The sequence below is a fragment of the Pongo pygmaeus genome, chromosome 13, assembly GCF_028885625.2.
Source record: "Pongo pygmaeus isolate AG05252 chromosome 13, NHGRI_mPonPyg2-v2.0_pri, whole genome shotgun sequence".
Taxonomy (NCBI): Eukaryota; Metazoa; Chordata; class Mammalia; order Primates; family Hominidae; genus Pongo; species Pongo pygmaeus.
Window position 1 is genome coordinate 38,765,607 of NC_072386.2, and position 22,742 is coordinate 38,788,348.

At 39.9% G+C, this 22,742-nt stretch overlaps 1 protein-coding gene and 1 pseudogene across 7 annotated transcripts in view; one reads left to right on the plus strand and one right to left on the minus strand.

Annotated features, from left to right (window-relative positions):
• The window catches only part of ADAMTSL1 (ADAMTS like 1), a 443,802-nt gene that overhangs the window by 206,099 nt on the left and 214,961 nt on the right, over positions 1–22,742 (minus strand). For all 7 annotated transcript variants that reach the window (XM_063650521.1, XM_054500641.2, XM_063650519.1 and 4 more), the window contains 2 exons: positions 10,834–11,135; positions 69–198 (listed from right to left, as the gene is read on the minus strand). In XM_063650521.1, the coding sequence (XP_063506591.1) occupies positions 69–198; positions 10,834–11,135 (432 nt within the window). The remainder of the gene's footprint in view (positions 1–68; positions 199–10,833; positions 11,136–22,742) is intronic.
• On the plus strand, positions 3,212–3,786 carry LOC129043735 (ras-related protein Rap-1b-like; annotated as a pseudogene).

The window sequence follows — 22,742 nt, forward strand, 5'->3', positions numbered from 1 at the left end:
GCCCACTGAAAGATGCACCCAGTTCTGTACGTGACCCTGGACAGCAGGGCAGGCCACACATCCCTTACCTTGCTGGGCAGGGATCCAAATTGCAGGATTTCAGGAGCTGTGGGGGCCGGCGGCTGGTCACGCACAGGTTCTCCTCAGCAGGCTCCCGAGTCTGTTTGTTCAAGCAGCTCACCACAGCCTCCTGGACACCTGTGTACAAATCACATGGTCAGGCCAGAGTGCAAAGTGGATGTGTGTGGGGGGTGATGAAGTGTAGACAAGGCAGCTGGTGGGAGGTCCCTGTGATCTGTAGGACTCTCGCTGCATGTCAGAGATGGCAGTTTAAAGTCCAGGACTGCCAATCTTGTCAAGCATCACTTGAGCTGGGAGAAAGTATTCATAAGCTAGTTGCCTCTGTGAGCATGCTCCTTGAGGAGGGCGACTCCCCCACAGAAGAGAGGCTGCTACCTAGACTCTTGAAATGCTTAAAAAAATGCCACGAGGCTAATGCCACCAATGCTGGAACGTGATAATTCAATGAACAAGGAGCACTGGGTGACAAAAAAGGGGCCCAAGACCTTCACATCTTATATTTTAATTGAAAGGAGATCGTTGTATTTGGAAGGGAGGCCCAAGGCCATGTTTTATATCCAGAATTCTGTAAACTGCTGGTCTCTTGAGGTCTTGAATCTAGGACTCCAGTCTTTGCTGTTTGCCTTCTGATTCTGGGGTTCATTTCTTTTGTGACCTAGGGCAGCCTTGGAATTTGGAACAAAGAAAGAGACTAAGATGCATAATAACCACAGCCATGAAAAACAACCTTCCCACTGACACCCGCAGGCCCTGACTCAGAGCTAGTGAAACAGGAGTTTGAGCAGTGACTGGCACGAGGTTACTGGGAAGTTCTCCAAGGTGGTCTGCAGGGCCCTTGGGGAGACACTTATTTTTATTTTATTTAAAAATTTTTTTCAAGACAGAATCTTGCCCAGGCTGGAGTGTAGTGGCACTCAGCTCACTGCAACCTCTGCCTCCTGGGTTCAAGTGATTCTCCTGCCTCAGCCTCCCGAGTAGCTGGGATTACAGGCATGTGCCACCATGGCTGGCTAATTTTTGTATTTTTAGTAGAGATGGGGTTTCACCATGCTGGTCAGTCTGGTCTCGAACTCCTGACCTCAAGTAATCTGCCCACCTCGGCTTCCAAAAGTGCTGGGATTACAGGCGTGAGCCATTGCACCTGGTCCCTTGTGGAGACATTTAAATGAGCAATGTAATGACCAGACATTTCATTTTGATGGCCAGTCATAATAACAATAGCTAACATTTACAGGATGCCCATTATTAACCAGGTACCAAGGCTAAGAGCTTGGCATACATCATTCAGTCCTCTCAACAACTGCACAAAGTAAGCACTATTTTTATCCCCATTTTACAGATAAGAAAACAGGCTGGGAAGGGTGAAAAGACCTGCTTAAGTTCATACAGTTGTAAATGGTAAAGCTGAGGATGGCTGTGCCCTTAGTACTGACTGATAGACTTAATATTTAAAAATATTAAGAGGCTGTCATATCTGCTTCCCTGGAGATCTTTAGGAATAACCTAGGCATTTGTCTGGAATCATTTCAGCAGAGTTCAGTTTGAGTGAAGAGGCCAGACAGGACATTCTCACTAATTTGCCTTCAGCCATACATAGCTGTGTATATAAAGATACTTACATTTAAAGATACCTATCTATAGCTGGACATTTATATATAGTTATAGCAGAGTCTGGGACTATCCATGTAATTAGCAATATATATAAATATACACACATTGCCTTTCTTTATTTTCTGCATTGCTTCATCAGATACTACCTAGTATAGTACAGTTGACCCATCATGCTGCTCTCCTCCTACATATGCTGTGTTTCTCTAAGAAGTCATCAGCTCAATCATCAGCTAATACTTCCTAGGTTGATGTGACATTGATCTAGCCCAGTTAGGAAGACCATCATTTAAAAAGTGACTCAACTGGAGTCCAAATCACCTTTCTTCTTTGTGAGTCTGAGAAATTAAACATTTTTTTAAAAAAATGAACCACAAAGCCAGGCACAGTGGCTCATGCCTGTAATCCCAACACTTTGGGAGGCCAGGGTGGGCAGATGACCTGAAGTCAGGAGTTCAAGACCAGCCTGGCCAAAATGGTGAAATCCTGTCTCTACTAAAAATACAAAATTAGCCGGCTATGGTGGTGCACACCTGTAATCCCAGCTACTTGGGAAACCGAGGTAGGAGAATTGCTTAAACCTGGGAGGTGAAGGCTGCAGGGAGGTGAAGGCTGCAGTGAGCTGAGATCACACCATTGCACTCCAGCCTGGGTTAGAAAAGCAAAATTCCGCCTCAAAAATAAATAAATAAAAATAAAAATAAAAAAAGAATCACGATATTTACCCTGTGGCTGTGATGGTATCTTTATATTTTCTTTTTTCTAAATTGTTTATGAGCTTCAAAATTTAATTCAAATATATCATGGCCAGTTCAGGGTGGAGCATTTGAGATTTCTATTACACATTCAAATTATTCCATCATGTTCTGTAATGCTGACTGCAGGGTGTTCTCTTGGTTGTAGCTGGGATAAGCCATTTGAAATTCATGGTATGATGACACAGCCAAACACTTCATAAGAAACTGTTGATATAATCACTGATACTTCCCACTGGAATAGTCTAGTATTATTAACGTAGTGATGAGAAGTCACTGGATGTAGCTTTCTATCCCATACAGAATCTAGAGCTGTGGTTATTTTAGAAATTAAAATTTTAACTCATTTACCTGTTTGGTAGTATTCAAGAGATTCTAAATGAGACTTTAAAATAAAACATATTTTGCCTTTACTCAGCTGTTGAAAACCTTATGAAATTGGGTCAATGATCCTGAGGCAGGAAGTGACCATGGGCTTGTCACATGCTTTACTTGAAAGTGACTGGATCAGGTGTGTGTGTGAAGGTGGGTAAATGATGTGACCTGTGTTTCCACTTTGTGAACTCCTTCTTGATAGAACTTAGGCCCTTCTGGACAATGCCAAACCTCGCCCAGAGTCAGGTGTGTAAACCAGCTGGAGCGGCGGTGGCAGCGGCAGGACTGCTGTGGTGCCAAGAGTAGCAACCCGGAGGGAGTGTGGGGGGTGACACTGGCTGTGGGAACCCGGTGACAGCGTGAGAGGCACTAGGTTTTGACAAGTTTGCATCATGCATGAGTATAAGCTAGTCATTCTTGGCCTAGGAGGTGTTGGAAAGTCTGTTTTGAACGTACAATTTGTTCAAGGAATTTTTGTTGAAAAATATGTCCTATGATAGAAGATTCTTATAGAAAGCAAGTTGAAGTAGATGCACAACAGTGTATGCTTGCAATCTTGGATACTGCAGGAATGGAACAATTTATAGCAAGGAGGGATTTGTACATGAGAAATGGACAAAGCTTTGCATTAGTTTATTCCATCACAGCACAGTCCACATTTAATGATTTGCAAGACTTGAGAGAACAGATTCTTCGAGTTAAAGACACTGATGATGTTCCAATGATTCTTGTTGGTAATAAGTATGACTTGGAAGATGAAAGAGTTGTAGGGAAGGAACAAGGTCAAAAATCTAGCAAGACAATGGAACAACTGTGCATTCTTAGATTCTTCTACAAAATCAAAAATAAATGTTAATGAGATCTTTTATGACCTAGTGCGGCAGATTAACAGAAAAACTCCAGTGCCTGGGAAGGCTCGCAAAAAGTCATCATGTCAGCTGCTTTAATGTATTAAGTGCATTGCAGCTCTGAGTCATGTCTGAAGAACCATTGTCCAATTCAACAGTGCCAGCATTCCAACTTTGTTAAACCTACCAACATCTTAAATAGACTTTCCTGTGGTGGTACCCTTTAAGAGCATATGAAAGCTACTATATCAGTTTGCACATTCTAATCACTTTCCAGTATCACAAGAGAGATTTTTACTTATATAATAGTCCTAGAGTATGCAGCTGGTAGAAGCAGAGACTACATCCAGTATTACTGCTAAGAGGCATTCTTCATCCACCGATGTTGTACATGTATGACAATGGTGTACTGTATACTCTAACCCTGCCTCATACTTTGTATTGGAGAGTACGATAATGTAAATCCTAAAAGCACCACTATTTTAGCATAATAAAAGAAAGTCCAAAGAGCTCCTATGTAGACTACTCTAGATAACTTTGCTTCTTTGATACTTGTAGTTTATTGTAATTTTTTTTAAAGAAGTTTAAGGTCATTATTACTGTAGAAAATAAGTGCTTTGATTAATACAGCTGTATAGTTTTAAAAATTTTTTTAAAAACCTATGGAGACAGTGATCTTGTCTTTAAAATATGATAGTCCTTTCAGTATAATGTCTTAAATACATTGCCTTTAATATTTGTTGGGAAGGAAATGTCCAGACTTTTCAAATTTCTTATTATATGTTTCCTTTTCTGTTTACATAAGGAACAATGTTTATAGTCATGTATACAGTGGGTGCCTACAACAAGAAGTGTATATTTTCAAACAATTTTTTAATGATTTAACAATTTTTGTAAATCATTTTCAGGCTTCTGCAGCTGTAGATTATCACTGTGAATTGCTTCCTTGCTCATGCATAAGTGTATTTGCAATACCAAATATACAGGTTTAGTATTTTTGCTGTTAGTGATTGTTTCATATGTGTAACATTTTGGTTGAGATTTTAAATGGTGGACGAGTACTGTGGGTGTGAATGTGGGAAGTAATTTTAATCATATGTAATTGGTCATAAGGCCTAATATGCAGTAACTATTGCTGTTTTGTTTAACAATGCCGTGTTGCTTTGTATGCACTAATGTTTGGATGTAAAGATTGTGTCTATCCAACAGGGGGCCACAGTATTTAAGTTGACCAACCTGGATATTAGCCCTTTGTCAGATGAGTAGGTTGCGAAAATTTTCTCCCATTTTGTAGGTTGCCTGTTCACTCTGATGGTAGTTTCTTTTGCTATGCAGAAGCTCTTTAGTTTAATTAGATCCCATTTGTCAATTTTGGCTTTTGTTGCCATTGCTTTTGGTGTTTTAGACATGAAGTCCTTGCCCATGCCTATGTCCTGAATGGTAATGCCTAGGTTTTCTTCTAGGGTTTTTATGGTTTTAGGTCTAAGGTTTAAGTCTTTAATCCATCTTGAATTAATTTTTGTATAAGGTGTAAGGAAGGGATCCAGTTTCAGCTTTCTACGTATGGCTAGCCAGTTTTCCCAGCACCATTTATTAAATAGGGGATCCTTTCCCCATTGCTAGTTTTTCTCAGGTTTGTCAAAGATCAGATAGTTGTAGATATGCGGTGTTATTTCTGAGGGCTCTGTTCTGTTCCATTGATCTATACGTCTGTTTTGGTACCAGTACCATGCTGTTTTGGTTACTGTAGCCTTGTAGTATAGTTTGAAGTCAGGTAGCGTGATGCCTCCAGCTTTGTTTTTTTGGCTTAGGATTGACTTGGCGATGTGGGCTCTTTTTTGGTTCCATATGAACTTTAAAGTAGTTTTTTCCAATTCTGTGAAGAAAGTCATTGGTAGCTTGATGGGGATGGCATTGAATCTATAAATTACCTTGGGCAGTATGGCCATTTTCACGATATTGATTCTTCCTACCCACGAGCATGGAATGTTCTTCCATTTGTTTGTATCCTCTTTTATTTCATTAAGCAGTGGTTTGTAGTTCTCCTTGAAGAGGTCCTTCACATCCCTTGTAAGTTGCATTCCTAGGTATTTTATTCTCTTTGAAGCAATTGTGAATGGGAGTTCACTCATGATTTGGCTCTCTGTTTGTCTGTTATTGGCGTATAAGAATGCTTGTGATTTTTGTACATTGATTTTGTATCCTGAGACTTTGCTGAAGTTGCTTATCAGCTTAAGGAGATTTTGGGCTGAGACAATGGGGTTTTCTAGATATACAATCATGTCATCTGTAAACAGCGACAATTTGACTTCCTCTTTTCCTAATTGAATACCCTTGATTTCCTTCTCCTGCCTAATTGCCCTGGCCAGAACTTCCAACACTATGTTGAATAGGAGTGGTGAGAGAGGGCATCCCTGTCTTGTGCCAGTTTTCAAAGGGAATGCTTCCAGTTTTTGCCCATTCAGTATGATATTGGCTGTGGGTTTGTCATAGACAGCTCTTATTATCTATCCAGAATCTACAATGAACTCCAACAAATTTACAAGAAAAAAACAAACAACCCCATCAAAAAGTGGGCGAAGGACATGAACAGACACTTCTCAGAAGAAGACATTTATGCAGCCAAAAAACACATGAAAAAATACTCACCATCACTGGCCATCAGAGAAATGCAAATCAAAACCACAATGAGATACCATCTCACACCAGTTAGAATGGCAATCATTAAAAAGTCAGGAAACAACAGGTGCTGGAGAGGATGTGGAGAAATAGGAACACTTTTACACTGTTGGTGGGACTTTAAACTAGTTCAACCCTTGTGGAAGTCAGTGTGGCGATTCCTCAGGGATCTAGAACTAGAAATACCATTTGACCCAGCCATCCCATTACTGGGTATACACCCAAAGGACTATAAATCATGCTGCTATAAAGACACATGCACACGTATGTTTATTGTGGCACTATTCACAATAGCAAAGACTTGGAACCAACCCGAATGTCCAACAATGATAGACTGGATTAAGAAAGTGTGGTACATATACACCATGGAATACTATGCAGCCATAAAAAATGATGAGTTCATGTCCTTTGTAGGGACATGGATGAAATTGGAAATCATCATTCTCAGTAAACTATCGTAAGAACAAAAAACCAAACACCACATGTTCTCACTCATAGGTGGGAATTGAACAATGAGAACACATGGACACAGGAAGGGGAACATCACACTCTGGGGACTGTTGTGGGGTGCGGGGAGGGGGGAGGGATAGCTTTAGGAGATATACCTAATGCTAAATGACGAGTTAATGGGTGCAGCACACCAGCATGGCACATGTATACATATGTAACTAACCTGCACATTGTGCACATGTACCCTAAAACTTAAAGTATAATAATAATAAAAAAATAAAAATAAAAAAATAAATTGACCAACCTAATGTTACAACTACTTTGAGGTGGCCAAATGTAAACTAAAAGCCTTAATTAAAATAGTTCAATTTTGTAAAAAAAAAAAAAAGAACTTAGGCCCTTCTAAGACTGCAAGGAATGGGGAAAGCAAGGGCTACATTTCTAGAAAGACACCAAGAATCTCCTCTCTTAGGTGTGTCAAACACAAATTTACATAACCCCAAACCAATAATCATAGCTGAAAGATTAAAATAACCCACGGGGTGATGAAGTGCTGAGACTAAGAAGCATTCCAGAGTTACTACATTCTAATCCTAAGTATTCTAAAACAAGGCTCTAGGCCTCCCCAGTGCTGTGCGTTAAATCTCTGTTATCACAGGGACCAGTTGCCTCATCCTTCTTAGGTGGAGCCCAGCGTGGTGGGTGAAACTAAGGACAGAAGTTCTGTCATAATTAAGGAGTATCTGGGGCCAGCCCTGTGGTCAACACTCAATACATTTTTGTAGGATGAACAAATGCAATGGCTAAACGGCAGGGCATTCTAAGCACAGCATGCAATTGAGGCTGAGGGGAGGTGGGAATGGGATGCCTGGGGAGCATGAACCTGGAGTGACGGAGCCGCCCTGGAACTGGGAGTGTGGGAAGCTGGAGGAGGGAAAAACTCTGAGGGCTTCACCTTGGAGTTCACAGTAGAGCTGGCCCACGGGAGGCAGGCATGATGTGAGAAGTTAGCTCATCAAGTTTGTGCTCTTTCCAAAAGAGCTAATATATGCTCTTAGGAGGACATTGTAAACCGACAGAGAACATGTTTAAGCACAGTACTTGATGATTCTGGGTTTTCTTTTCTCGAAAGAAGCGAAAAGGAGAGAGGACTTGTAAGAAAACGGGAACAACAGGTACAAGGCTTCATCTTCCATTTTTGCTGAAGTCAATGTCAAGTATTCCCCCAGCTAGATTTTAACGTGGATTTTACTGTCTAGGAGTTCAATACAGCAAAGTTCAATACAATAAAGCTGATCAGGCTCAAAGTTGTTTTCCTTGATAACACCTATCAGTTCACATGTGGGAAATTAAAATCTAACAAGGAAGTGATAGTGGGACACAGGATACAGATCTGCGCAGGTTAGGCTCACATTCGATCTTCCAGAAAATGGGATTTTCAGTGTTTATATCTCCCAGAATAGTATAATTGTTACATGATATTTGATGACAGCTCAGGGAAACACAGCCACCAACTACAGACTAAATTACTAACTAGTTCCTTCTGGTTGCTACCTCTGCTAGGTGAAAGGTTACCTTTGTGTCTATCCAATTTCATCTCTTGAGATTACAAAAACAATAAAATTAGCCTGACTGGCTCTACAACCCAAAATTGATTTAAAATCTATTTGTTAATCCTGCACATTTTTGGTTGGCTTCAGAAGAAATAATTAAAAATATATATAACCTTGTGGGTTACATTTTGGTGAAAGATCAAAGTTGATAATACAGTAAAATGTTACTGCCGAACAAAGACTTGAAAATATACACGTCCTATATACCAAAATAATTTTTTAGTGCATATGGGCATCATATGGACCATATAACCCAAGCATATTTTCATCACTTTGGAATTTTTGACTCTAACTTATTAGGCATAAATATATTACCTTGGCACAGTGACATAACTGAAGGTAAGTATGTTCAGTTGTTGACATTTAAAGACCTAAGAAATTTCAGTAACTTTACCCTGCTTTGGATATAAAGGATGTACAATTTACGTTATATAAAAACTCTTAGTTTCTATAGGTAGAGATCAGTTGTATCTCAAATATCCAAATCTTATTTCTAAATCAGTATCTTCTAAAAACATTTTAAATTAAATACATTCCACATACACTCGACACTTCGAATTTTATACCCTTGGTTGGTCAGCAGAATGGTTAGACTCTTAAAGAAAAACGTATCTGGTTATTTAGATATTCCATTACTGCGTCTATTTTTTCCATCTGTTCCTAAAGTTCCAGGCTTGACTGGTAACTGAGAACTATAACTGAGAGACCATAAATAATTTTTTAAAGCACATTTGTTTTAGACTAGAAATAATGATCATTCAATTCAGGTGATCATGGAAATTGGGGATGAAAGCACAACCATCTGAATGCTGAGTCATCTGCTATGTTGGAAGGAAGCAACTGTAGCCACTGGCTAACAGCCTTTCTACCTGATCTCTCAGCTCCTGCCCAGGCTCCAGAGATCACCATAGCTTATTTAACACTTCTCTCTCATTAAGCGTGAAAGAAAAGACGTTCTCAAAGTGAGTGAAGAGTCCCATATGAACACAGTTACATTCACTGAGTTCCAGGAAACTGTCTTCCAGAATCATTTGGAAGAATTTAGGTTTTAACATACCAGGGCTCTCCATTAAAACACTTCAGAATTCCAGGGTTTGAAACTGGAAGATGTGGAAACAAACAAGAACCTCAAGGTCAGGACTACTAAACGCTTACTAAAAGACGTGCTGGAGAAAATTGATTCTTTGCTAGTACTTGTTCCACTATTCATTCCTTTTCAACTACATGTGAACAGTGTGGCGCATTTATTCTTACGTTCTCAATCATGACAAAAGATGCATTTTCAAAGTTTCCAAAATGTCATGGTTTAGAAAACAGTTTTGGGAAATCATTTTAGTGCTTTTTTTTTTAGTGCTTAAAGATTATTAAGAATCTTTGCTGAGAAAACAGAATCTCAACATGCTCAAAGGGGTTACTAATAGCCAGGGAAAGATCTGGCAAGAAATCAGCTGGCGCTTCCTCATCCATTAAAATCTCTCTTGGGAGTAGATATACGAGATGGTGTCAATATGAATCTACTGTATTTTTAGAGTGGGAAGAAAGATCTTAATCTTGAAGAATCAATTGTTGATTTCAATGCCTTCCTCTGCCACTACAATCCTGTTCATAACATCTGAAAGAATCACTGAATCTACTGTTCTATCACCATAGAACACACCAAGGAGAACCAGATGGATATATGTGGAAACATTTAACATGAGTTAACTGATATTCATAATGAGAAAGCTTCAAGAATTCTCTAGCTGCTTAAAGAAGTGTGGTATGATGGAAAGACTCTAGACAGAGAAAGGAAAGCTTTGTCCTAGTCCCAGCTCTGTCGCTCACCAGCTGTATGATCTTGAACAAATCACTTTGTTTCTTTGATTCTTAGTTTTCTCATCTGTAAGATGGGGGTGGGGTCAGACTTTGATCTTTAAACTCCTTTCCAGCTCCAGGTAACCACTGTATCAATTACCTTTTAGACACCCTTCCTCGAGATGTAAACAGATATTACTTTGGGAAATCAGCTGAGTACATCGGAGGGACTCCGACTTGTTCTTGGATCTTGGTTCACATGGCATGCACTGAGGCAAGGGCAGAGATCAATAAAACAATGTTGAGAGCACGGCCAGGTCTGTGTCAACTGTGTTTCTCAGCCAGATACACGATGATATGTTGCAAGACATCAGAATGACAACCGAAAGCCAAAGCATTTGTTGTACTGGCCACTCACAGCGGACAGTCTGAGAGCCACTGGAGCCAAGAGACAAATACATCTGTGTTTCATTCAGTGTGCTTCACATTTAGAATGGCTGCCTCCCCTCCTCCTCCTGCTTATCATTCTTGGATTTGAGGCAGTCACATGATCCAGCTGCAGCAGGAAGAGAAGAGAGAGAAAAAGAGCAAGAAGATGGCGGGGATCTGAGACAGAGCCCCCTTTCTTACCTCCTCCACAGGACTCGGAGCACTTGGTGAACCCCTCATACTCCCAGTCATACAGCTCGTCGAAATCCTGCAGGCCACCAAAGAGCCCATCTGTCTCGTCTGGGTTGAACTCAGGAATTTCCCCGCTGCATGGCCCTGCATAACAGGCACGCTGGGATGCTGGCTTGGGCCCTTCACACTCGTCAACAGGCAGGTCAGCCACGGACTGAGAGAAAGACAGGAGCACCTGGCACCTGACTATTCGCACCTGGGTCCCCACACCACAGGTGACTGTGCAGGCCGACCAGGCCTCTGGGATGAACCTGCAGTCGGCAAGCAAACAAGAGGACAGGATGAGAAGCCCCAGGCAGGAGGCCATGGGGGCTGTGAGGGGCTGCATCCCACCTGCCTCCAGTGCCCAGAGCTGTCCCAGGGGTGCTCAGGGCTCCTCCACCCTGTCCTGTGATGGCGCTTCAGTTTAGTTCATAAGCAATTTTGCCACTGTTTCTGGGTTGCTTGCTTCATGAATGTCACGTGAACTCCCAGCTGCAAGACATTCCAGAGACCACCTGCTTGCTCCCTACTTTGCACCCACAGTGGTAGCTCTTCCAAGCAGGGAATTGGTGGTTTCTTCTCCTCACTCTAAATTCCAGTGAGATAGGAATTTGTTTTATAAGACCCCACTAATAAAATAGGATGCTGGAAAGAAGCCAGCCAGATCCTGTCAAACCAAGATGGCAATGAAAGCAACCTCTGGTTGTCCTTATTGTTCATTATACACTAATTATAATAATTCACATACTAAAAGACACTCCCACCAGTGCCATGACAGTTTACAAATGCCATTGCAATGTCTGGAAGTTACCCTATATGGTCTGAAAAGGGGAGGATCCTCAATTCCAGGAATTCTCCATTCCTTTCCTGGAAAACTCATGAATAATCTACCCCTAGTTTAGCATATGATCAAGAAATAACCATAAAGATAGCCAACCAGCAACCCTCAGGGCTGCCCTGCCTATGGAGTAGCCACCCTTTTATTCCTTTACTTTAATAAACTTGCTTTCACTTTGCTCTGTCAGCTAGCTCTTGAATTCCTTCCTGCATGAAGCCAAGAACCCATGAGGTCCCACCCAGGCTGGACCTCAGTTTTGGGGTTTGCCCTGTGACACCATCACCTGTGCCTCTTGCAAGTTGCTGGCTATTCTTATAGCAGACTGATACTGATAACAAAATAAGCCCTTGGAGATATTTAAGGAAGTTTGTTTCTTTTTTAGTCTGGGTCTCATATTCTGTAACTTTCTTTGTTCAATATGCTCCCAAGATTGATTTATATGTATAAGGAGGTATTTTTGTGTGTAAGTTTCCAAGAATGGTGCAAAGTCTTGTTCGTTACCCATTCTTTGAATTAGTCTGAGCTCCAATTCTTTTTATGTCATAGAGAAAAGCTGTGCTACACATGTAAATCCACACATACCACTGTAAATGAGAGGTTTTGCATTCAGACAAGTGTGCTCAACGTCCTCACACCCAGTCCCCCAAAACAAGCTACATTAGTAAGAACTTCTGAGTTTTTCTCTAGAACATAGGAAAATACCCAAATCTCCAAAAATGTCTTCCCATCTTCATTAATCAAACGTGGCCATAACTATAATGACCTTGAGAGGGGGCCTAGGAAAAAAAAAGCCCAGAAGCAACCACTAATAGTTTCAAAAAGTTAGTATAATTCAGACAAAAACTTTGGGATAATTTTTTTATTTTTCATTTTTCCGTGATCCTATTGCTTTCTCACAGGGAGTCATGCTGGGGAGGCATGCAAACCTGGCTCCTTAACCTTGACTTTGGCAGACAATGAAAGAACTGATAAGAAGGTTATAGCATTAAATGCTAGCAAGTGCAAATGGTTCAGATCTGGTTCAGGGAAATTGAAATTCTAATAGCAAACCAATCCAAATTTCCAAACTGGAAGGAACACAACAAAGATGTGTCCTGGGCCTAAGCCTGGCCTTCATGCGGAACAGGGGTGGTCTGCTCAGAAGATAAGACTTTCCCCAAAGCAGCACTGAGTGCTCTGAGGCATGGCAAGAGACCCTTTGAAAAAGGCCTGACCCCAGCTACCTTTGAAGAGTCATCCACTAGGAGAGAACAAAGGTCCCCATATAACCTTGTCAGGAAGGTGGATGAGGGTAGAATGACCACCCAGAATTATCCCAAGAAAATCTCATCACAATTTCACCTCCCTCTCACCCTTTTGACTTCTTTGTTCCACCTTTTGCACCTAGAGAACTTGGAAAAAAATGGTATCCTAAAAGATTAAAAAGTCTTCTTGCTTTAAATAATGCCCCCTGCAGGAGCTTTTTAGGAACATAAAACCAAAAGCTGCTATCAAAATCATTTTAACCCTTTTATTACACATCCACATCCACCTACCTGGCTCCTGCGACAAGAATCATAACAGATACACAAGCATTTAATTTTATCACACAGATGCAGACACAAAGGAAAATGCATGCTAAACTATTTTGTATGTAAGAAGACACAAAAGCAAATGATTAGCCTGCTAACTTTGACAATGGTGTGATGAATAATACTTCTTTAATAGTGTGATGCCAAACTTTGTTTTCGAATCAGAAAGACGGCAAGATCTCAAAAAGAACTGCACCCTACCAGCTTTTTCTGTGCAGTAAGGATTATGGTTCTGTTGCTTATAAAGAGCCCTCTTTAGGAACCATTATAACAGGGCAAGGGCTGGCAAGCTTTTTCTATAAAGGGCCAGATTGAAAATATTTTAGATTTTGTAGACTGCGTGAACTCTGTTGCAGCTACTCAACTCTGCCATTGTGGAATGAGATATGTAAACAAATTAGTGTGGCTGTGTTCCAATAAAACTTTAGTTTTAAAAAGGGGTTGATGGGATGCTGATGGAAGGGTCTGGATTTGGCCTGTGGACTGTAGTTTTCCAACCCCTGCTATACAAAAAAACATTTGGTAGAGATACAAACGCATTGAGATTCATAGATAATCCTCAAACTTATTTTAGGTCTTAGTTTCCATCTCTTTTCACATATATAAGCCTATGGAATATGACAAGTAGCCAACTTGAATTGTGTTTTCAAAGCAAGCCCCAGATAAGATCTAGAATATAAATGATGCACAAACTAGACTCTTAGCTCTGCTTGTCTATAATATAAATGACTTTGCATTTGATGTCATTCCAGAACCAAGAAGATATACCAAAGGCACATAAAATAGAAAGGCCATTCTACTGAAGCCCCATGAACTTGTTGCAATGGTTGAAACTTATTTTAAGGCATCATGCTTCAATTAAAACATATATATACATATGTATGTGCACATGCACGTGTGTAATTTTTTACTACCTAGACATTTAGGGTTAATAGCAAAAACAATAAACATCTGTTTTATGTCTCCCAAATGAGAGTTTTATCAAATGTAAAACAGCCTCACTGGCTTATCTCCCAATCCACTATCCTTAGGTCTTCATCGAGTTCACACCAATTAAAAACAATTTGGTTTTTAAGTGGTGCTGTCCTTTGGCAGTCATCTTAATTTCTCTAGTGCGTACAGTGTATGCTATAATATAGTCTCTTTTGTTGAAGGCAGGAGATTATGTTTCAAAAGAAAAATATCTGATAGTGCAAATGGCCAAATGAATAATAACTGTTTTTCATAGGAGGCTTTTCCCCAAGTCCCTAGATCTCCCAGCTCTGTATTTACTATCTTGAGTTTTCTGGCCACAAGTGGGAGGAAGCAAGGTCAGTGAGAGGGCAGGCAAGTGAGTTAGGAGGTTTAATTCTAATGTTTAGAAGTCTCATCTTGAACAGCACTTGCTGAGCTAGAAGCTTTAAAGAGGGACCTTTAAAATAGAGGGATTTTTTTTTGTTTTTAAATCAGTAAATTAATCACTTTCATGTAAAAATGGACAATAAAAAAATTAAAATTTGGGAAGTTTAAAAATTCTTCTTGTTGGCCGGGCACTCATGCCTGGAATCCCAGCACTTTGGGAGGCCAAGGCAGGCAGATCACCTGAGGTCAGGAGTCCGAGACCAGCCTGGCCAACCTGGTGAAGCCCTGTCTCTATAAAAATACAAAAATTAGCCGGGCATGGTGGCAGGCGCCTGTAATCCCAGCTACTCAGGAGGCTGAGGCAGGACAATTGCTTGGGCCTGGGAGGTGGAGGTTGCAGTGAGCCAAGATCGTGCCACCGCACTCCAGCCTGGGTGACAGAGTGAGACTCCAGCTCAAAAAAAAAAAAAAATTCTTTTTGTTAGCAACACTGCTGTTGGATGAATGAAGAATGGTTTGACAAATTAGTTCTTTAAAAGATAGGTGTAAACTTCACAAGTAACTGATATGAATTCTGTATTTAGTCTTTCCTTCTCAGGTAATTAAAACAACAACAACAAACCACACCTGGCAAATGAATGATTAATGCTTCTGGCTGGCCTTCTATTTGCAAGCTTAATTGTTCCTTTCATTAAGAAAAAAATGTATTCTTTAATTAGAGTAATTACCATAGTCTCTTTTATGAAATAGAAAACAGTGACAATAAAATTCACTTGTAAAATCCCTAAATGGTTTAAAAGTTCATTAGTGACTATTATAGAGTTAGAAGCATGCACTGAAATAATAAAAATAATCACTTTATTAATATACTGCTAAACAAAAACAACTTACTCTTGGTTGATTAGTCTCGTGTCACCACAGATATTAGCTAGCACTAGCCTCTAGGTGTATGTCTACATGGTCTGTAACTAACATATTTGATATGGTTTGGTTCTGTGTTCCTACCCAAATCTCATCTTGTAGCTCCCATAATTCCCATGTGTTGTGGGAGGGACCTGATGGGAGATGATTGAATCATGGGGGCTGGTCTTTCCTGTGCTGTTCTCATGACAGTGAGACAGTGTCTCATGAGATCTGATGGTTTTAAAAGTGGGAGTTTCTCTGCACAAGCTCTCTCTTTTGCCTGCCGCTATCCATGTAAGATGTGACTTGCTCCTCCTTGCCTTCCACCATGATTGTGAGGCCTCCCCAGGCACATGGAACTGTAAGTCCAATTAAACCTCTTTCTTTTGTAAATTGCCCAGTCTCAGAGATGTCTTTTCAGCAATGTGAAAATGGACTAATACAATGTGAAAATTAACTTTTCCTTTTATCCTATTACTTTCCTCTCTCTTCCTTTCTCATATATGTTTGTTTTAAAAATCATCGGGATTATTAAAAATAAAAACAGTTTTATAGGTGTCTTATTTTGATGCTATCACTAGTTTCATGCCCTAATTTAAAAATGCAAATTGAAACATGCAGGAAGTCTCATTAAAAATACTCAATTTAGGTATAGGTTTTCAATCTTATTACATTTCAAGCCATGAGCCAGTAGAGGTTGTGGATTTCTCTTTACCTGTTTCATTTGGTATATGTTTGTGTATGTGAGTGGTGGCATGACGGTAGGGTGAGAAAAGAGAAGGGAATAAACTGAATAATATGTGAGAAAAATTAGAGTTTAAAATCGGGCACAGTGGCTCATGCCTGTAATTTCAGCACTTTGGGAGGCTGAGGTGGGCAGATCGCCTGAAGTCAGGAGTTTGAGACCAACCTGGCCAACATGGTGAAACCCTGTCTCTACTAAAAATACAGAAACTGGCCAGGTGTGGTGGTGTAAGCCTGTGATCCCAGCTATTCAGGAGGCTGAGGCAGGAGAATTGCTTGAACCCGGGAGGTGGAGGTTGCAGTGAGCTGAGATCTTGCTACTGCATTCCAGCCTGGGTGACAGAGTGAGACTCTGTCTCAAAAAAAAAAAAAAAAAAAAAAAAAAAGAACCCAAAAGATTACTGATTACTGGATAACTCTGTTAAGTGCATTCTTCCTAGGTTGTCTTAGCCTTTCATTGACTTTGGGCTATTATATTTTACCACCCTCTAAGTGGCAGGAAATTGATAGTGCAAATGATTCCTGCCCAGAGAAATACGGATTAACTGTGTCTAGTGGAATGCAGTTGATTGTTGCCCTGTAGCTAGACCTATTTTGCATCTATTTGTAAATTCATTTGGGCATTCATATTTGCCTAAGTAAATAGGGTTCTTTTAAACTTCCTTTGAATTGGCTGTAACATCTTACTGGTTCCCTCATTAGTTAATGAGGTAGGTAAAATCTTTGACAGATGTTCATTTTATATTTACATGAGAATCATGGATTTTCCCTTTTAAAAATCTTATCATTAACAAGTGGCCACAGAGGGATCTGGAAAATAGTATATTGGAAAAAGAAAATATTTCATAAGTAATTCTACTCTGAATCAAGTCTTTTCCATAAATATGTTATTTAGGACCAAAAAATTTACATACTTTATTGGTAAAATATGTAATTCCATATTGCCTCATCATTTTTTAACCCAATCTTCATTCTTACATATATATTTTAAACTTTGAAAAGTTGATCCTTCTCCTGATTCTGGGCAATCTTTGAGACATTAACGGAGTAAAAACCTTAGGATAAAGTGCAGTTAACTAAACCTAAGCTGCACATTTTGGCATCTGAAGAGGCTTTTGGATAAATAGGGAAAAAATTACTACTGGATGAGAAAGAAATTTTGAAGAGAGAAAAGGAAACACCTTCTTTGTATTTCTACTCTTATCTACTTCCCATTTTTACATGAGATCAGAAGATCTCATGTAAAAACTCTTTAGTTATTTAATGCCTCTCGATGATGTCAAAAAAATATTTAAATAAACCCTCTAAAATAAGTAAGCAAACACCATTTGGAATGCTATAATGGAAGGGAAGCTCTTCAACTGAATCAATTTTAGGAATTTTAAAATTACTTGTAAAATCTATAATATTAAGGCAATCTTAAAATATAGCTGGAGCATTAAAGTTTTGAGATAATACTTATCCAAAATATCCCTCTACATTTACTTAGAACCACGCCTAAATCATTCCACATAAATGAGAATCTAACTTATTAGGAAAGATCTTTACTCAAGGATATTTGATCTGAATGTGGAATTATGAAAATATTTCTCAACTGCTGTTGTTTACAATTCTCTGGAACTGCAAATAAATCATGCTAGTTATGCAACTCATACTGAGGTCTCTAAGCAAAATTTTTCAAAGGTTCTAGGACATCACTCCTCACAACATCTGACAGCACCACTTCTTTTCATAGATTTCTCAAATCCTCAAGTGTCATGCCTAGGCTATGAGGCATCTTCAGCACTGTAAGGTGCCCCAGTAGAATAATCAAAAACATAATGATCCTGGAAATTAAAATAAAACAAATGATAATTTTGAAGCAGCCACCAATACAACTACTTGAAAAGAAAAAAATTGAGTGTCCCTGTCTAATGTTGCTAACCAGTAATAATTTGAGGGAAGAACTGAATTTAAAAAACATATTAAAGTGGCCAGGCACTATGGCTCACACTTGTAATCCCAGCATTTTCAGAGGCCAAGGCAGGAAGATCACTTGAGGCCAAGAGTTTGAGACCAGCCTGGGCAATATAGCAAGACCTCATGTTTACCAATAATAATTATAATAAGTTATAATAAGTTACCTGAGTTTGGTAGCACACACCTGTAGTCCCAGTGACCAGGAAGGCTAAGGTGGGAGGATCTCTTGAACCCAGGAGTTCAACGTTATAGTGAGCTCTGATTGTACCATTGCACTCTAGCCTGGGCTACAAAGAAAGACCCAGTCTCTCAAAAAAAAAAAAAAAAAAAAAAAGTAAAAAATCCAGCAAAACACATGGAAAAGCTATATTTAGAGGCATTTTCCAAGTAACAAACAGACTTTTTCTCATGATAATGATGCTCTTTTGGGTTGAGAGGCAGCTGGCCTCTCTGCAAGAATGCCTGAATGTCTTTCTTGCAGAAAATGCTGAGTGATGGAAGTTGGGTTAAAAAACAAAATGCTGACTGCATTAAAGAGCACATTTTCCTTTCAAAGAGCCTTTATACTAGAGGAAGATGTTGCAGGGGCTGAGTTCTCTGAAAGTTCCAATTCATCCAGAGACTACTGGCTCTTTCAAAGCCTGGGATCTTGATGTTTGAGCACTTTGTTGAAGTCATCTTGAAGTTCTGCCTTCTCTTTTCTCTGATATGGTTCTAGACAAGACATTATAAGGAGTCTTACTAAAGGAGGGTCCCACTGACCATCAGGAGGCTGCTTTTCTTTAACAGTAAGAAAAAGGCCAGGAGGAAGATTGGTATCAGGTTCTAAGAACACAGGCCTTACTGTCTGCTATTCTTAACACATCTAATCCTCATTCTGTCTCATTTCCAATGGCATTCAAAATAATTGACCATTGCTTTCAAGTGCTTCCTCTTGGAATACTTCTTCCTCTTGAATTACATGACACCAAACTCTCTTGGTTTTCTTCTCTGGTTACTTCCTTCTCAGTCTCCTTTTCTAGGTCCTTCTATTCTCAAATTCAAAATATTGGCTGAGTGCAGTGGCACAGGCCAGGCATGGTGGCTTACTTTTGTAATTCCAGTACTTTGGGTGGCCGAGGCTGGCAGATCACTTGAAGTCGGGAGTTCAAGACCAGCCTGGCCAACATGGTGAAAACCCGTCTCTACTAAAAATACAAAAAATTAGCCAGGCATGGTGGCGTGCACCTGCAAGCCCAAGCTACTTGGGAGACTGAGGCAGGAGAATCACTTGAACCCAGGAGGCGGAGGATGCAGTGAGCCGAGATCATCATGCCACTGCACTCCAGACTAGGTGACAGAGCAAGACTCTGTCTCAAAAAAAAAAAAAAAAAAAAAAAAAAAATTAAAATATTGCAATGCCTTAGGACTTGGCTTTGTGCTATCTTCCAATGCGTTCATCAATGATTCCTAGTTTCAAATACCATCAGTGTACATGAAGCTTCTAAGAATTTAATCTCTATTCTAGAACTTTCTTCTCTGAAAAGAGTAAACATTAATTTAATTAATGTATTTATCAAAAACTTATTTAGTGTTTCTTATGTGCCAGGCACTATTCTAATTGCTTTATAAACAAAAGTTGTTAAATCTGAACAAGAACATTATGAGATAAAACTATTATTATTCCCATTTAATAGACAGATGAGGAAACTGAAGCATAAGTTACACAACTAGTAAGGTTTTGTGCTCTTAACTACTGCACATTGCTATTTTTTCCTTCTTGACATTTTTGCTTTTAAGTTTCAAAGGCAGCTTCAATCTCCAACTCAAAATGTCCAAAATGGAACTCCTGATTTCTCCCTTCAGTAACCCAAACATCTTCCAATCTTCTCCACCACAGCAAAGGATTTTACTGGCTACCCAATTGCTCAAGTAAAAAATCAGGAGTTATTCTTGACCCCTCAATTTCCTTCACATCTCACTTCCAACTGATTGCCAAATTCTCTAAATTCTCCCTTGAAAATATATATAAACTCATTTACTTCTCTCCATTTCCATGACCACCACCTTAATATAGCAATAATAAGCGAACATTACACTTACATGCTTTATGCATTTTACATATACAACTGATTATGACATTGTTGGGAGATGGGTACTGTTGGAAACATTTTGAAATAGGCAAAAGAGATTACTAGTTGTCTTTTCAATGAACTGCTGGCATTTTCTAGCAAATTTCCAGGGGTGGTCTTGTTCTATGGAATTATGAGCCTTTGATAGTCTTTGCTAGTCTGTTTTGCAACTCCATAGAGACAGAAGTTTCCCTGTAGAAGGCTGGTGATGACACAGATGTTTCTTGTCCACAATAATATATGTATTTTTCTGTTCATGGCACTGCAAGTGGGTTTGTCTGGTAGAAAATATATACTTTATTCTAAATCAAATTCTCATTTGAACTAGTTTTAACATCACATTGGCTTCCTCAATAATTTGTGAGTTAAATAAAATTTTTGGCCGGGCACGGTGGCTCACGCCTGTAATCCCAGCACTTGGAGAGGCCGAGGTGGGCAGATCACGAGGTCAAGAGATGAAGACCATCCTGGCCAACATGGTGAAACCTCGTCTCTACTAAAAAAAAATACAAAAATTAGCTGGGTGTGGTGGCACACACCTGTAATCCCAGCTACTTGGGAGGCTGAGGCAGGAGAATTACTTGGACCCGGGAGGTGGAGGTTGCCGTGAGCTGAGATCACACCACTGCACTCCAGCCTGGCGACAAAGCGAGACTCCATCTCAAAATAATAATAATAATAATAATAATAATAATATTTTTGACATGTGATCATTTTATATTTTCATGAGACTTATGATTGTACCCTTTTGAAAATTATATTTTAATAGTACTACTTTCATCTCAATTTCTAGATGATAATATTGGAATACAATGATTTCTAAGGCCACACTGCTGAGTAAATGGTATTGTCAGGACTTGAACCCTGGCAGGCTGGCTCCACAGTTGGTGCTCTTCATCACCTCACTGTCCTGCCATGGGCTGCCACGCATACCATGATCACTGAAGATAACACTGTCTTTCTGCTGGACTACCACAATAGCCACTGGTCTATTTTCTTCCTCTGTTACTCCTTACTGACCTGTTCTTAATGATGTAGCTAGGGGAATCTTAAAATGTAAAGCTTCTAATTGTCTCCTACTGTCCCCCGGTAAAAAAGACAAACTTTCTCCCAAGGTTATCTTGGTTATCTTATGGCATTTTTCCATCTTCATCTCCCACCATTTTCCCCCAGTTACTACTCTCTCCAGCCACACTAATCTTCCTTTACTTCCTTCAATGTGGTCAATGCTTTCCTGACTCAAGATTCTGGCATGTGTGGGTTGCACCCTGGATCACCCTCCTCCCTTCTCTTTGTTTGGAATAACTCCCACTCATCTTTCAGGTCTCAGTATATATGTCCCTTCTCAAAGAGGGCTTTGCTGGCTGATATGGTTTGGATTTGTGTCCATGTCCAAATCTCCTGTCGAATTGTAATCCCCAATATTGGAGGAGGGACCTGGTGGGAGGTGACCAGACCATGGGAGTGGATTTTCCCCTTGCTGTTCTCGTGATAGTGAGCTCTCAAGAGATCTGGTTGTTTAAAAGTGTGTATCACCTCTCCCTTTGCCCTCTTCCTCCTTCTCTGGCCATGTAAGATGTGCCTGCTTCCCCTTCATCTTCCATCATGATTGTAAATTTCCTGTGGCCTCCCCAGCCATGGCTCCTGTACCACCTGTGGAACTATGAATCAATTAAACCTCTTTTTAAAGAAATTACCCAGTACTGGTAGTCCTTTATAGCAATGTGAGAACAGACTAATACAGAAAATGGCTATCAAGAAGTGGGGCATTGCTATAAAGATACCTGAAAATGTGGAAATGACTTTGGAACTGGGTAACTGGCAGAGGTTGGAAGAGTTTGAGAAGGCAGGAAGATCAGGGAAACTTTGGAATTTCTTAGAAACTTGGTAAATTGTTGTAATCAAAATGCTAGTGATATGGACAATGAAGTCCAGGGGGAGGTGGTCTCAGGCACCTCAGGCACTGTGGAACCTTGAACCTTGAACTTGAGAGTGATAATTTAGGGTATCTTGTGGAAGAAATTCCTAAGCAGCAAAGTGTTCCAGATGTGACCTGGATGCTTCTAACAGCATATAATCACATGCATGAGCAAAGAGATAACCTGAAACTGGAACTTATATTTAAAAGGGAAGCAGATCATAAAAGTTTAGAAAATTTGCAGCCTATGTGGTAGAAAAGAAAAACCCATTTTCTGGAGAGGAATTCAAGCTAGCTACAGAAACTGGCATAAGTAAAAAAGAGCCAAATCTTAATAGCCAACACAATGGGGAAAAATGCCTTGAAGGCATTTCAGAGACCTTCACAGCAGCCCTTCCCAAATGTTAATAGCCAAGACAATGGGGAAAATGCCTCAAAGGCATTTCAGAGCTGTGGCAGTCCCTCCTATCATAGGCCTGGAGGCCTAGGAG